We start from the raw sequence: 16,700 nt of genomic DNA, 5'->3' as shown, positions 1-16,700 counted from the left end.
TAGAAGTGAAGGAGTTTAATTACATTTACAGTTATACTCATTTGGCAGATGGTTGTATCCAAAGTGACTCATGAGGTACAGCACATGCACACACACACATTTTTTTTTTTATCAACTTCAACAGAAACAGAAAAGAAAGTGCACACTTCATCACAAACTGTCACACAGTTGTGAGGATATTAAAGCTGACACAGCTAAAGAGCAGGAAACAGTTACTTCCTGGAAGCATTCCCACTCTGTTGGGGCACAAGACTCCAAACAGGGCCTGTGTGGCCATGTCCTAAATGGCAGGACTACTACTTGACTTTTAAATGACATATCTTATTTGGTTTCCATTCAGATTTCATGTGCTATGTGTTGGAGTACTTTGTTGCATATATTACAGTGCTCAAGTGGTATTATATATAACATTACACTTGCATTTAAGACTGCATGGAACTGAGAGAATTAGAAAATTAAAAGAAGAAAAGTTATATTAAGACTAGGTCAGCGTTGTCCACGCTTAATGGTGTTTTGGGCCCCCACCGTCGCCTTCAAGCCTTGAAGTCGACAGTGGGGGCCCAAAAGACGTCCAAGAAAACAATTTTTCCAAATTGTTTTGATATAATGTATAGAGTGAAAGGCAAAAGGACAGGGCAATGTATTTCAAACAAATGTGAAAATAAAGTTATATCATTACAGATAAAAGGTCAGATTATAACCGACCATTAAGATAGTGTATTCAGCTAGTAGCAAACAGAAGGTAGTGTTACCTATCTGTTTGATTTCGCAGCATCTTACAACCATAACAAAATAGTACACTGAAATAGGTCAGGTAACAGATAGAAGACACACTGATTGCTATCACAATAGCATTCAACCGTGGAAACATGTTAACATCTTTAATTGGTGGATAATGAAGACTGAATAGATTGAGTTTATCTCAGTCCCACATTACATGTTCTTACTAGTAGACCTACTTGTCTTTTTGTTCAAGGACTATTTTTATTTTCTTTCAACTCCTTGCTTATTCACCTTCTTCCCATTAGATTTGTGTTATAACTTTAAGAGTCTATGTCTGACTGACTGGTGCTGGCGTTGCTCATCTTTCTCAGGCTAGTGTTTTTGGGCTTGTTTTTTCCTTCGGCCTCTACACCGTCCTCCACAGGGATTGCCATCGCCTCCTTTCTCACGTAGCGGGCCACCGCTCTCAGGAGGCTTCTGCGGAAGCTGGGGCTCAGGAAGTTGTAGAGGACCGGGTTGGCGATGTAGTGGAGGTGGGTGAAGGAAAACAGCACGTTGAGGGAGAAGTATACCACGTTTGTGGTGTCACAGTTTAGTATAAGTGGGTTAAGGTCGTCCACCATTATTAAAAGATTGACGAGATGATATGGTAGCCAGCACACAACGAATGCTGCTGAGTAGAAGTGAAACATCTTTGTGTCCACGTTGTAGGATGCCTGAAGCTCCGGCGACTTCTTCAGGGCCTGCACAGTAAGCCAGTTGCAGGTGATGATGATAGCCCCAGGGATCAGAAACTGGAAGATCATGGAGGTCATGGTGATGACCACCACCCAGGTGACGTAGTCCTTCTCCGGCGCGAGGTAGCAGCCGGGCGAGTGGTACTCTACCAGCTGGACGTTGGACACTAGCAGCGGCGTCAGCAGCAAGGCGAAGGTCCAGAACCCGGCGCAGATGAGCACCCGACGCCGCTTCTCTGCCGGGCCCCAGGGTCTCGGAGGCGTTGCTGTGGCAACGCTGGCTCGGGTGAGCGCCAGGTAGCGCTCCACTGACATGTACGCCAGGAAGAAGGAGGTGCTGTAGTAGTTGAACTCATAGATGAAGGTGGTGAAGCGGCAGAGGAACTGGCCCCACATCCACACGTAATCCATCATGACCTCCAGCAGGAAGATGGGCATGACCGTCATCACCATCAGGTGCGAGATGCAGATGTTGAGCGTGCAGAAGACGTCGGTGCTGCGCGAGTGCCGCCTCTGCCAGTTGACCCACACCACCACGCTGTTGGCTGCCAGGCCCACCATGAAGGCGATGAGGTAGACGAAGAAGAGGACAATGTGCCTGGACTTGTAGTCCAGCTCCACGGAGCAGTGGAAGAAGACGTCCCAAATAGTTTCATTGCTGTCAAACATTGTCTGGTTTGAAAGACAAATTAGATATACTTAATACATTTGCCAACTCAAACTTCAAATTAAATATTAAATAATTTTTATGTTTATATTTTTGCAAAAGAAGAGTGCCTTGGAGCTTATTTTTTCTCTCAAATTAAATAAGCAAATAGTCAAATACAGTCATTCGGTAGCCAACATGTGGCTAAACCAATCAATGAAATTGGTCCTTTCAGCACAAACATCTACAACGGCATCTATAAGCATCTACATTAGATATGTTCAATTATAAAGTAAGAAAACATTATTGGTCACACTATATTAAAGAGCCCTCATAATATTATTCTATTATTATTCTACCATTACAAATACTGTAGTATTTTTCAGTGAGTAATAGCACATTATTAAACCCGATCCTACATTTGCATATCAGCACAAATATATTAGTGTACTGCTATCCAATTCATACACTAGGTATTTAGCGCACTGTACCTATATAGCCATATAGCATAAGGTCATGCCACTATAAAGTGTTACCATAGTTTTACTATAAAGTGTAACACAATATTCTCATTATCATTAGCAATATTATCCTTATCACTCTTACTCACCAGCTTGTAACACTGTGCTTTCTCTGTGAAGAAGAATATGTAGAGTTCAGAGATCTACTAATGATCTACTGGCCAATTCTATGGGTATTTATACTCATAGAATCTACCCCTTTTTTAAGTTTCTGAGGATTCTTCTTTGTGCCCTATGTATGTATTTTGATGATATTATTCACTTGTTGTCATAGAAAATGTCCTTGACGATAATTCTAAGTTGGCTGTTCCATGAAGCGTTGTTTGCGTCCTCTCAGGCTTCTCTGTCAAATGTGGCAAAGATGAGAGAAGCAGAGCGGTTGCACTCAGGGCTTAGGAGTCAGATTGGCTGACCAGGGAAGCTCACTGGTAGGATGTGGCTCAGGATGTGAGGGGTCTTTGGGGAAGACTGTGGAGACCAGGCAAAAAGGAAATGATTTGACACTTTCCAACTACCAAAAAGCAAAAGCGATCCCAATAGCCAATAGCAAATAAGATGTTGTAAACCACTATATATTAGGCCTAGTTAAATTACAACAAACCAGAAACAACAGCACTAAGTATGTATAGCTATATAACCATAACCATAAGCTTCAGCGTTCAGCCTTACTTTTGGATTTCTAACACCGGAGTATTGGATTAATGCATTTCTGCAAGCAAACTGAGATATTACTTAGAGACATTCAAAATCTAAGACAAGGATATGGTTTTATTTTGATATTCAATTTCAGACATCTTCAAACATTCCTCTATACATTATAAATACATCTCATAAAGACATGACACTCATAACCACAATTTAAGGCACAGGCATCACCTGAATCTTATTCCAGCTTCACACTAGCTCCTGCTCGAGCCCTTGACATAACCGTCACCTTACTCTAACCCTTAAACATGTGTCTTATGTCTTAAACATACATCATATTACAGGACAGGTGTAGCTTTAGAATGTAGTCTTTAACAACTATAAACATCATTAGAATTACATTAAAGTTTAAAACATCAATTGCACTTCATGCAAAGTGTTCAATGGAATATGACAATACAGTGGATGAATCACATGTTATGTAATGCAGTCATTTTCAGTCAATAAATAGAGTGGTTGTTGTAGGCAAACTGGAGTGTGCAACAATAGCACTCAGGCGAAAATGTTGGCGATGAATTCCCGGAAGCGTTTGGCATACTGTTCAGGGTGGACTGTGGAGATCTCTGCCCCAGCCTAGACGTGACAAGATACATATGGACTTGTAACTAACTAAAACAATCAAAGACCAAAACATGCCCCAGTTAGGCTACTGTAAAGTCATGGGTCTTGTATAGGTCAGATAAAGCACAGTATAACACAGAACAGCAGAAGAACATATTAACTAATTAGGCATATTCGATCTACGTAATAATCAGGTAATAACGTTCGCAGCGGCCATTTTGTTGATGTAGAAAATGCATAGGTAGGTCTATTCAATGCAGCTGTCAATTGACAAGCGCGACAGCGCCGGCATTATCGCTGTAGGCTATTTAATTATTTGTACAAAATGTAACGTGATGGTAGGCCTATGTTGTGCAATAGGCTGCAGGCCGTTTTAACCACAGCAATACAGGCCGTTCTAACAACAGCAAAGAGCCCTAGAGTCACCCACTGTCACTAACATAGGCCTACATAGGTACAACATAGGTACATAGGCCTACCTGTCAACTTTTTTCCAGCTGTTTTAACATTTTCCCGTAAAATATCCCATATTTTATTACTCTCATAACATTAGCCCCAGACTTGTCCGTCTCTTTACTGTTGTCCTGTTGCTACCATGCCCTTCAAACGGAAAGATGTTTTTAAAGCATCGTTTTGCTTGCCCGAGCAACTTTAGAGTGATCAGTGGGAGAGAGCACGATAGACGCCAATCTTTAAAGGGGAACTTGGCAACTATTTCAACGTAATAAACCCGTTTAGAAATCATTTGGATGGTTAAATGACCTGTTCCAGTGAAAATGGTGACTTTTCCCGCTGCCCCTAGCAGGCGGAAAAAACCAACCTTGCAACATTGAGACTACCGTCCCGGAAAGAGTAGGCCTAGAGCTAGCTAGTGAGAAACAAGAAACTCATTTTAAATCGTGTTTCTTACCTTGTAACATCCACATTGTCTGCCGAACTTATGCTAACCGTTTTGCTAGCTTGTAAACAAATCCATGTGCTTTATCGTTACCTTTTTCCATATATTTCCACCTATTTCAGTTTGAAATAGCATAATGCGCCATTCTCAGCTCGTCTTAGGCTATGCATGCAGTGTAAGCCCGGCAAATGGCAAATAGGAACAAACTCAGTGGAGAAAGATATCAGTAGATAATTTTCTGTATCCAGACCATACAGTTGCATAGATATCAGACTAGAACAATCACTGGCTAACCCACTTTAAACTACTTTAGCAAAGTCCTTGGCTGTAGGTTGTGAGCAACAGGCAAACGCAAGATACAATTTCAGTCCAATGAGATGCAGCTTTATTCTCTGCGATCATGCATGTTTAAACGATGTGCGACTCGAACGCATTCAGCTGCCACGTGTGCCGATGTATGAACAAGACAGTTATGCTATAAATATCGGGGTAAGTTACAGCAGACAATAATGACAAATCTTTACTTAATGATATTGAGTCTATTAGATATGGGTCCACAACAATTAATTTAATCTACTCTTGATATTGACGAGATGAAGCCTGTAGGCTACTGTGCTCTGCTCAGCTTAAATCTACGTGCTACAGCAATTACATAGAATAGCCTATAGAACTGGAATGTCAACAATATGGCCGCGGCGGTGTTTGCGAATAAGCCCTATTGAATGTGAAAATGGTGCAAATACAATGGAGGAAAAATAATGTAATCACACATACATTTCTAATACCATTTATTATACCATGCCCTAATATGCTAGCTAGCCTATCCTATCCAATCCTATCCTATCCAATACTATACCATCTGCCTACCACAATTATGCTATGCTATGCTATACGCTGTGATATGTGATGATTTGTATGTCATATTTCTGAACATAATTCCAGCTCTGATCATGTTGCTAAGTAGGTATTTATTTCTGAACATAATTCCAGCTCTGATCATGTTGCTGAGTGGGTATTTACTGCTGATATGCTGTTGAACATTTTCTGTGTGGAGTTACAGACATACCTCTGTTGATGTTAGTAGTTAAACACTATGCCTACCCCATGTTTGACTGTTTTTGCGGCATGCGCTGCTTTCTTCTTGGTGTCATACTGCGTCAGCACATCAATCAGACCCATGAAGTAGACCTCCCGCTGGGGAGCACCTGAACATTTTCGATAGATAGATAGATAGATAGATAGATAGATAGATAGACAGATAGACAGATAGATAGATAGATAGATAAATACATACATACATACATACAATTAGTATTTATATTACCGGTAGTATTAGTATTATAACTGAAGAAAGAAATCAATCCAGGCACTCCAAAAACGCTGACAGCGAGGAAGGAATTTGGATAAATTCTTCATCAGACCGCTGCGTTAGGTCGAAACATGTTTGCTTTTAATATGAAGTAGCCGGTTACAATAAAGGCTTTTAAAATGTATCCATATCCCTTCCTCGCTGTCGCCGTTTTTGGAGTGCCTTAATTGATCTCTTTTTTTAAATGGATTGATCCCCCTTACCTAAGGATATCCCAATACCGTGGATATACATCTGCAACTAGAGCTACCAGCCATCTGTTCTGTTGGGTTATAACTAGTTAAAAATGAAGTGTCACTCACTCACCAACATCACTCTGAATGGCATACACGTCTACGTAGGGGTCAAACTCCCCAGGGCCAAAGGGCTTAAAGGAGTTCATGTACCCCGCAATGCCTTCAGGGGAGGTGCCATAGGAGCCGCTGGCTGGGTGTGGTTGTCCAGGGGTCGCCTGGGGAATCCCATTCTGCACCTCCTCTCCCTCCTCAAAGGAGGAGGACTCCTGTTCCTCCTCCTCTCGCTCATACCGCCGCACGTCATGGATCCCCAGAAGCAGGCTATAGTCCATAATCCTTAACCGCACCAGGAACTGCACACACAAACACACACACACACACACACACACCCACACACAAATGAATATGTAAATACACTTATTCAAACACATAAACACACACACACACACGCAAATTAATATATAAACACACACTCACACACACATTTCAATGAATTCGCTGAAACACATGTGCACGCACGCACGCACTCATGGACGCACGCACCAACACACGCACACACACACACAGGCAAGCTAACAAGAAGCTGTATGCCTATGCCTGCATGCTGCACACCATTCTGTCACCATCCCCTCACCTCTACATCTCTGTTCAGCTTCTCCATGATCTTTTCCTTCTGCTCCTCACTCACAAACACCTTCTGCATGTTGTTACGGAAATCCACATCTTTGTATGTGGGAAGCTCTTTCACCTATGTACAGTAAGACGGAATCAAGACACAATATTATGCAGGACTGGACCAAGATTCTTTGATTGCACAGCACAATTCATCTGTTTATAATGTAATTATGCTGTGTCAGGGTTAGTGTGATAGTGTAATTATGCTGTGTCAGGGTTAGTGTGATAGTGTAATTATGCTATGTTAGGGAAGTTTATAAGTTCCCTTTTGATGACAACAGAACTCGTACCTTCTCTTTATCGCTTGCTTCACGTGACACCAGCGAGCCCTTCAAAAGATAAGTGGCCTTTTATTAGCACAGCTGTTAGTCTCCTGATGCAGTTGAGATGCAGAGCTTCATCGATGCTAAACAAAATTCTAACATAAAATGTTGCCCTGTTTAATCCTGGCAAAGAAATCCTGGTTGGTGTGGTCAAGATGAGGGGATGTATGGTACCAATATGCTGCGTTTTGCTATCTTGTCACCATAATGCCCCCTAGTGTTCAAAAGAACTAACATGAGAGTGCAGTCACAGCTGAACTTTTAACTTCTGAATGGTCCGTCCACTTGTCATGACACCATACACTTGAGTCAGTACACATGACTGATTGCACAATTAAACCTCCACTTATCCAGCTGACGCCATGATACCATGTTGACACAGGTTTAAAGCACGCCACTGCATCTTCAAAGCACGCATGGCACGCCACTGCACTGCTGCGACCTCCTATTTTATCTGTCTATATTTACAGCATTTGATTGATTATTCACGGTGTCTGTTGGCACAAGCATGTTGACTTTGTGAGCCTAATGCACCATAATGGCTTGTCTTTGCCTGTGGTTCTAAGTAAATACATATTTGTGCTTCTTCTTAAGTGTGTGTGTGTGTGCCTGTCTGTCTGTCTGTTTGACTGTCAAACATGGCAACCCCACACCCAGTTGTCCAACAGTACCTTGAGGTCGTATTTCCTGTGAACCATGAGCCTGTGGCTGAACATGTTCCTCATGACCATGAGGTAGGTGTCCTCGCTCTCCACTGTGATGCGGTACAGGCCCAGAAACTGGGGGAGTAACGTGCTGCCATGACATGTTACTATGTGCTGAGAGATGGGGAGTGGGGAGGGGAGGATAGAGAATAATCATCTTTTTTTTCTTCTTTTTTCATAAAAATAGAGATCTTTTAACATTTTCAAAACCTTTCCAAACATGGACCCTAAAGCACTCTTCACAATCGGTTGGATCTGCGGATCTGTGGATCAGCAATGAATCCCTCCACGTACACATTTACAAGAACTAAGATGGTCTCTTTCCAGGAATATGCCATTCATATGAAAAAGGTTGTCTGTTGTCTGTCTAGATGAAACCCCTAATGTCCCCAATATCCTTACTTATTGTATAATAGCATATTGTATGTTGTTCTGCTAACATTGTTTGTAAACACTTAATCACTGACAGAAAAGGTGTGATATATCCTTTACACTATCTGGAAGAATGGCAGTTGAAAATTCAAAATTCATTCAAATTCTTGATGCTTCCATGCTTCCTAACTCAGATAAGGTGTCATATTGCAAACACTGTTTTTTGGTTAAAGATTATGTGGATATCTGTGGTTGTTCTTAGTCCATGACTTCAAATTTGTTCCTGGTTCTGGAAACAGAAAGCTGATCTGAATGGATAGCTTAACCAGGAACAAGAACAGGAACATATCTCACATGTCATATAACATTACAGCTACATGTCAGCTTGCTTAACTGGAAATATCACCAAACATCGGTCCAATGCTAATTAATTTATCCCAGGTAATTAAGTGTACAGTTGAATTGGCCTGGGTTAGACCAGTAGATCATAATATACAACATGCTAGATCTACACCAAAGCCTTTTTAAAGCAACACCAAAGAGTTTTTTGTACCCTAAAATAACGTTTCCGAAATCGTTTCAGTGGTTCATCAACTCGTAACAGGGTGAACGGCACTTCTGCATTTGCTTCGCGACCCTCTATCGGCAAGTTGGCCAGATCGGGTAGCGGACCTAGTTCGATGGAATGAGACATAAGAAACTACAAATTTGACTTGCTTCTGATGTCACAATGCATCATACTTTCATAAAATCATGCAACATACTCTACCTTGTCTGTGGACATCGTTATTTCCAAAGCTGGTGCTGGATAAACAAATAGCTTGTGTACTACAGAGGAAAAGTGCTTTGGTGTTGCTTTAAGGTTACTAAATCAGTGACATAAGGCTGCATGGGATGCATGACAAAGGCTTGCTCTGGATACGCTCTGCTCTCCCCAGGCCATTTGGGTACTGGAGGCTTGTGGCCCACCTCGTGGTACTGGGAGAGGATGTTGAGCATGTCCTCCACCTCCTCGCTGGAGATTTGCTTGACGATGAGAGTGCGGTCGTAGGAGGAGAGCAGCAGACCCTCCTCCTGCGTGTCGGCAGCCTGCACCGGGGGGCTACGCACCAGGGAGGCCTACAGAAACACCACAAAGCACAAGAGTTTAGAGCCCTTTGGCACTTCACACACACTCACACTCACAGTAAGAGATCTTATGTGCAGTAATGTCTCTCCAGAGAACAAGAATGTGGAAACATAATGCCGTAAAGAAGTCAAATACAAAGCAGGGTGGAGGGTGGAGTACCACTGGGATACAGTGACTGGGACCATATTGGATGACAAATGGAATACAACAGAAATATTATAACACTTTTGTGTACAGACTAAAGATGCTGTACTTGACTGACTATAGGCTGACTTAAAGGAAAAGTCTGGCATTTTTTTACATAGATCTGTTTCTCGAGGTAACTGAGTACTGTTGGTATGGAGGAAAAAACAGCTAGAGCAGCCAGACAGCTACAGTGCTACACTCTGGGGGCATAATTTTAAACAATTCATTTTTTTCATAATGACAGTACTCAGTGACCTCGCGAAACAGAGATCTATGTGAAAAATTGCTGGATTTCTCCTTCAATAACCATTCAGCCCTCTCAAAGCATAAACACATGTCCGTCAGCCTCATAGGCCTCCTCGTTCGTCTACATGAGGTCATCTTTAGACCCCTGTTCCAATATTGGCTACAGTACACAGGCTCTGAAAGAAGATTTCTAGAGAGCATGTGCTGAAAGAGAGTCGTTGGCTGCCCTTGTCAATATGCAAATGCCCATTCAAATGAGGCTGGGTGGGTAGGCCGTTGGTCACATACGTACTTCATACTGGCTGCCACAGTGTCAATACTTCAGTATGAACTATCAACATGGTTTGTGTGTGTGTGTGTGTGTGTGTGTGTGTGTGTGTGTGTGTGTGTGTGTGCACTTAACCACAGAAAAAAGAATAAAATAAAACGGATGGCAAGTTCACACCTGGTAGTCCAGATCTTCGATGCCAAATCGCTCACGGAGGTTTCGAAATACCTGCGGGCAGTATTCTTTGAACTTGAAGTGGCCGGGGAGATTTTCCCTGTAGAGAGAATAAGAGTCATTGCATAATATTTACGACCTGTTGTTCCTGGTGTAGCTCGTTTAGTTGAGCAAGGTGAAAACCAGGGTCATGGATCATTATCTATGCAAAAACATTCATGTCTATCTATCCATGCAATGCGTGTTGATATAATTATGTAAGATGTTATGGATGAAAGCATCTGATAAATAAAATACAGTTTGCTACAGTACAGGTTATATAATAAGGGCAAAGAAACAGTTTACATCTTGACTGGGTGGATGTGTAATTAGTACAGCGTGTTAATTTAACTCTCCTTGTGTGAAAATCCAGGATTACTGAACCATTGCAGAATGGCAGAAAATCAGTATAGTATGTTAAATGAACAATATTATGTTCCACACATTAAACACTTTGCCATCGGTAACAACACAGTCAACTACCTACAAGAAAAGCCCATCCATTCACGAGTTCTATCTCAGGAAACCCTAGTACACTGGAGGTTTCCAGTGTTGCAACCTTGTGGTTTGGACAGTATGAAATCCCCCAAAAGGTCTTTTGGCAGGACCTAAATACCAGACCAGATTAAAGGATTGAAGAAATCCCATGCGAGCCACAGAAATCTCAGCCTCTTGCCCGTGCAATGAAACAAAGAATAACAACATTAGTGTGGCTTCACTCCTGATTAATTGATTGCTTTCTTAATATTCTCTTCAACACACACACACACACACACACACACACACACACACACAGCTCACTTTTTCACAACCATACTCACTATGTACATTTCCCTCTGTCTGTATCTCTCTCTCTCTCTCTCTCACACACACACACACACACACACACACACAAACACACACACAAACACAGAGAAAAAAATAGCTTTCCACATTCCTTTCAGTGGACATGTGTCATCGGTGGTCTAATTGTCTCATTCCTCTCTCTCTCCGTCTCTCTTTCTCTTGCTCTCCTTTATACAGAAGCATCCTGTGTTTGTGTGAAGTCTAACCTGACACTGAGTAACCTCACCCTGTTTTTTGCCTCTCTCTGCTCCAAGGCTGCCTCAGTCTCTCTGTGTGGAAACTTGGCAGTGCAAACTTTAAAATACCTGGAATTGCTATTTTTACATTATAAAGAATGATAATGTCTGATATGGGCATAGAATTCCATACTTTTTTTTCCTTAGGTCATCCTCAGGGATCTTGCAAAGCCTAAGTTGGGTTTACATATTATTACATAATAAGCTACATATTTACTGCCTGCTTCATGGAGAACCAATGGTATAACCATAACACAAATAAAATGTATCTAAATGCATGTGCATTTGCAATATTTTGCCTGACGTCAGTCATCCTGGGCATCAATGTCTATTTTCTGAGAAATTTGGTTAATTCCAGTAAAACATCTGACCCAACTATTACTTTACTCTGCTATCTCTAGATTCTCTCCTGTTTCCTGCTGCTATACTGTGACGAACAGAGGTGTTGTGTCTAGTGAATAGTCTGTAGATCGTTTTTAATGTGGGAAAAGATAAAAAATGAACTCAGTGATGGTGCTACATCTGAAAAAGGTATCTCATTTCAGAATTGAATGAGGGTGGGAGTTATATCACTGTAACGTTGAACACAGCATTGTCCTGTGATGGTCTGACAGATCTGAGAGAGGCTCACTTGTTAAAGAGATGGTTGTTCACTTTGATCTTGGTGTTGGCTTTGAAGTCATCTGGCAGTAACATGACAGGAACAGGTATCTGAGACAGGTCATTTATCTGCAAGGTGTGGACACAGTGTAAACATACACAGGCATAGCTGGACAAAGATGGACATACAGTCATACACATATACAAACATATAGAGACTCTCATGCTGCAATGTACAGGGACATTGATATGGACAAGACACTTGAGATCATGCTCACAAAATATGACACCAATGACACAGGGCTGAGGCACACACACGCACACACACATTCTCTCTCCCTCTCTCTCTCACACACACGCACACACACACACACACACTATAAATTGCATGTACAATGTTTCATCTTAATTTGATTACTACCATCATCACTATCACCATCACCATCGTTATCATCAACTCATCATCTCGACATCAGTAAGACTACAGAGGATGTCCACGTACCGCGTGATTGACGCCCCACATGAAAATACTCAGAACAGGATTGCTTGCCCGGAAGACCTCCACCCTCTGATGCACAAAATGCTTCTTTTTGCTTTTAGTTCGAGCGAGCTTCACCACGGGTCCACCAGACTTACCAGGAGAGGACATTTTCGTGCTGACTAAACCCGATATCGGAACTTCTCTGTGTCCGATACAGAAGTCTAGCGCCTACCTGTCTTCGTCTGTACCGTGCGCAACAACAACCAGGTGAACGTTTCCTTTGCGCGTGCCTCCCTATCGACCACTTGTAGCGATTTTCCAGTTTGACATGATGCAAACTTAGCTTACCTAAACTTTGAGTGTGTTCTATTATGTTCTCAATCTTTTCTCATTAATGGACTATGAATCCCGCTAAATTCCAGCTGTTCCATCACCATCCAAAAACCAAACACTTGCAGTCACTGCCAGCTAATTGACGTCAGCGCCAAAGCGCGTTAAGAGGGACTGGCCAAAAGTTCACTACATGGCCCAGTTTGACTGGCCAATGGTGTCAATAACGTAATATGAATGGACCCTCACCAATTCCCTGACTGAGTTCGCGTCATCGTCACATTAGATCGTTTGAGCAGAGTTTCAGTTTATTACCCATAAGCCTCTGGAATGACAATTTGTGATGGCAGCGGTCAGTTGATTTTCATGTGACCTCTTTCTTTCCTTCCCTCTCTCTCCCTCTCTCTCTAGGTCTCTTAACACTTGCATAGGCTCAATACACACGTATGCACAAACACACAAACACAGAGAGAGAGAGAGAGAGAGAGAGAGAGAGAGAGAGAGAGAGATGGGCATGCCCTACTACACTCACTACTTTATTGCATTTCTTTAATAGCTTGATTAGATTTTCTGAAATCCATTCCTCCACCTAACATTTTGAACTGTGCAAGATGACTTTTTATTTCCACTGAGCACATTATTATGTGTGTGACATCACTGTATCATGTAATATAAATGGCAAAAATGTATGGCTCATATTTAGAAGATCATTGCACTGCTCCTATGGTTACTTGTGGTCATTGGTAATAGTTGTGGCCTCAGCTCCAGCATGATAACACTCAGGGCCAACAATCTGTTCACTCAAGCTGGGTCATATGAGAGAGATTTTCAGATTACTGTTGCTTGGCTCCAGCCTTGGTCTGCCTCTCAACAACGTTTCCCTTTGTCCAGGTGTCCCCCTTCACAGACAAGCATGCAATAACGCCTTCAGAAGAGAAGAGGGATCTGTGCCTCTTAAAACAGTGGAAAAATAAGCGGACCCACTAGGAAAAAAGACAGTAAGAACTGTGTCTTTTTTCCTTTTCTGTTGGCTGTTTCCTTTGAATAATACAGTATGGCCTCACAGAGTATGTGTTCTACGTGCAGTGGTCATCATGTTTGTTTATTTTACAAAACATTGGCTCACACATGGTATGTACTTAAATGAGAATGTGTATTTATTTAAAAATCAGTCTTTTTTCAGCAGGTATCAGCTTGCAAATGGCATTAAAGTTTTAACCCCGTGAGGTGGGATTTCACCATAGTACAAAAGGTACACAAAAGAGATAAATAATAATGAAATTATATTATAAAAATACAAAGTTTTGTTAAATAATTCGATTTAACTTATAGGCTTATAAAAAAGTAAATATACAAAAGTATCTTGATAAGAGCATTGATTGCTTTGTCTTGACACCATAGCAAGCTTTGGGAGGCTGTGGTGCAGAAAAGGCACAGGTTATGTAGCATCTGTCTTCAACCTAAACTACACATCAGTGTTGGGGTTTGCACACATTCAGAAATAGTTCACGGTTTAGCGTCTGTGTGTCTCTCTAAGTGTGGTTTGTCAATTTGTTAGCAGTGTGCTTTGATTCCAGTTTTTTACACATTTTAAACCAAATTGATTTCAAGGCCTCTAGCGTCAATTCACCTCTTTTGCTGAGGCCTTTCAGTAAATACATTTGCTAGTTTTGTATCTCTAAACATATTTACACTGTATTTATGCAGACAAATGTATTAAAGTGTCATATACAAGTGCATCTAACCAATGGAAGATAAGATGAGACAAAAACTCATTTAAACCTTGTCAGGCTTCATGACCTGAAGTGAAGTCCTGCACATGGGAAGGCCAGATGTCCTTTGCCTATCGCTATGTGCTTGTGTTTGTGTTTTTTAGCTGGACCCCAAACTCTAAACAACTCCAGACAGACAGACAGACAGACAGACTCTTGATTGAGGGACTCAAGGGCTCTGTGGTGAACATCCCTTCTCACACACCGTCGCAGGAAACAGTGCCGTCTTCAGCTGTTCTCGACGGCATCGCTGCTCCGGTTTCACTCACACACCAGCACTGACCACGCTGCATGCCCCTTGAGGAGCGACACTACGAAGAGAGAGAGAGAGATAGAGAGAGAGAGAGAGGGAGAGAGAGGGAGAGAGTGGGAGAGAGAGGGAGAGAGAGGGAGAGTGGGAGAGAGGGAGAGAGAGAGATGGAGAGAGGGAGAGAGAGGGAGAAAGAGAGAGAGAGAAAGAGAGACAAGACAGACAGCACAATTAATAAACACTTTATGTTTACTTTCACATAACATTTTAACTCTGCTAACTGACAGTGTTTTCTGTCACTCCAACCTCTGACACCAACCTGCTTCTTTCTGTAGAAACCTCTCCGGTCACAGTTGGGGATGTAAATGGCCTGATCAGACTGGATGATCTTTAGCTCCAGACCTTGGAGAATTGAGTTGAGCTGTTTACGGCAGGGACCCTGAAATCAAACACAAGACACACAAAGACATGGCACATCAGCAAGAGTGTCAATGTTCAATAATTTTCAAAAGTTCACTGGAAATCGGAACATACCTGGAAATCACCAATGGGTGTAGATGGTTGGGAAGCTGAAGTTAAGAAACAAAAAAAACATTAACATATTATAAAACTTAAATCCCAGTAGCAGAATTTTCAGCCAACTGCAGTGTGCAGCATCCCTTATTCACCTCTAGGTGGAGACATTCTACCCACAAATACACTGTAATACAGATGTGTTTCTGTCACTATGATGCGCCCTGAACACCTGCTTCAGATCTAGCGCATTGATTGACAATAATGAATTGTGTTTAGTTTGGACATGCTAGGCCTACCACTTCACCAGCACTAACAGATATACAGATGGATCTTGATACGTACCAAATAATGACATTTGTATTTAGAGAGGATATTGTATAAAAAATATCTTAACAGCAACAGGTGTTCAGTGTGTAGGCGATGTATTGGCAGTGTCCTCAGAAACTCTTCTGAGTACCTTACATGATGGTTTTGAGGTTTTGGTTGTTTACAACAGATTCAGACTGAGGTCTACAGAGTCATTACCGTTTCCGCCAGTGGTTTAGTGACTGTCTCTTCTCACCCCACATCAAACAGTACTATTAAAAATGTGTCAAGAGTGAGGAATCCCTTTCCTTCATGTCCATTTCCACAACACACTCTTTACTTTTCCTGAAAGTCCAGCCAATACAAATCCAACAAATCGGTCACATATTGAAAGGTCACCCACCAAAGAGCAGAGGCTAAGAAAGCTACTCTCTACACTCTCCCTTCCCCTCTCTCTCTCTGTCTCTGTCTCCCTCTCTCACTCTCTTTCTATCTCTGTCTCTCTCTGTCCTTGTGAGTGCCCAGTCATAGCGCAGGACAGATACAGACAGCAAAGCGCTGCCGCGTCGTAAAACAGGGTGGACTCTTTTCCTGAGCGAAGTACAAATTCAGCATTCCAGCGAGGCACCAGTCCAGTGTCTCTGGTTTGAAAAACGCCCACTAGTGTGTCTGCTCTCACAAGCATGGCCCACCCACAACAAAAGCCACTTCCATCGAAATGACCGGTCCATAAATAGCCTAACTCATAGTAGAGCTGTCATCTGACAGAAAGCTTCATTGGAAACATATACCCCATCTAGTCTGCTGTGCTCTGGATGAAATAGACCATATACTTATGAAATGGACTGTAG

General features: G+C 42.0%; 3 protein-coding genes across 4 annotated transcripts in view; all 3 read right to left on the bottom strand.

The window, feature by feature from the left end:
- On the bottom strand, positions 1–3,279 carry LOC121707686 (G-protein coupled receptor 182-like). Its single transcript, XM_042090405.1, has 2 exons — positions 2,717–3,279; positions 1–2,132 (listed from the first exon to the last, which is right to left on the bottom strand). Exon 2 carries the CDS (start codon positions 2,127–2,129, stop codon positions 1,044–1,046), a length of 1,086 nt encoding a protein of 361 aa, XP_041946339.1. The 5' UTR covers positions 2,130–2,132; positions 2,717–3,279; the 3' UTR covers positions 1–1,043.
- An 85-nt stretch (positions 3,280–3,364) lies between these two features.
- On the bottom strand, positions 3,365–13,183 carry LOC121707685 (phosphatidylinositol 5-phosphate 4-kinase type-2 gamma-like). Of its 2 annotated transcripts, none has more exons than XM_042090403.1 (10): positions 12,697–13,183; positions 12,226–12,323; positions 10,477–10,573; positions 9,440–9,589; positions 8,066–8,212; positions 7,362–7,400; positions 7,031–7,144; positions 6,467–6,749; positions 5,893–5,996; positions 3,365–3,905 (listed from the first exon to the last, which is right to left on the bottom strand). In XM_042090403.1, exons 1-10 carry the CDS (start codon positions 12,841–12,843, stop codon positions 3,825–3,827), a joined length of 1,260 nt encoding a protein of 419 aa, XP_041946337.1. In that variant the 5' UTR covers positions 12,844–13,183; the 3' UTR covers positions 3,365–3,824. The 2 variants fall into 2 exon arrangements, with proteins under 2 accessions (XP_041946337.1, XP_041946338.1); XM_042090404.1 differs by having other exon boundaries at positions 13,024–13,183.
- Positions 13,184–14,139: 956 nt separating this feature from the next.
- Positions 14,140–16,700, bottom strand: part of igfbp6a (insulin-like growth factor binding protein 6a) — a 4,684-nt gene continuing 2,123 nt past the window's right edge. The window contains exons 2-4 of the mRNA XM_042089525.1: positions 15,562–15,596; positions 15,347–15,466; positions 14,140–15,088 (exon numbers count right to left, since the gene is read on the bottom strand). Of these exons, the coding sequence (XP_041945459.1) occupies positions 14,975–15,088; positions 15,347–15,466; positions 15,562–15,596 (269 nt within the window). The 3' untranslated portion in view covers positions 14,140–14,974. The remainder of the gene's footprint in view (positions 15,089–15,346; positions 15,467–15,561; positions 15,597–16,700) is intronic.

Source organism: Alosa sapidissima, chromosome 4, assembly GCF_018492685.1.
Source record: "Alosa sapidissima isolate fAloSap1 chromosome 4, fAloSap1.pri, whole genome shotgun sequence".
NCBI lineage: Eukaryota > Metazoa > Chordata > Actinopteri > Clupeiformes > Clupeidae > Alosa > Alosa sapidissima.
The sequence above is the reverse complement of the archived record's forward strand: the minus strand, read 5'-3'. Positions and strand labels throughout refer to the sequence as shown.

Bases quoted from the DNA above. Each gene is read 5' to 3' on its own strand.
- LOC121707686 (XM_042090405.1), bottom strand. From the start codon at position 2,129: ATGTTTGACAGCAATGAAACTATTTGGGACGTCTTCTTCCACTGCTCC.
- LOC121707685 (XM_042090403.1), bottom strand. From the start codon at position 12,843: ATGTCCTCTCCTGGTAAGTCTGGTGGACCCGTGGTGAAGCTCGCTCGA. The intron at 7,145-7,361 runs GTACGAGTTCTG...TACTGTACATAG, and splicing joins AAGCAAGCGATAAAGAGAAG to GTGAAAGAGCTTCCCACATA. The intron at 6,750-7,030 runs GTGAGGGGATGG...TTGTGTGTGCAG, and splicing joins AGCTGAACAGAGATGTAGAG to TTCCTGGTGCGGTTAAGGAT.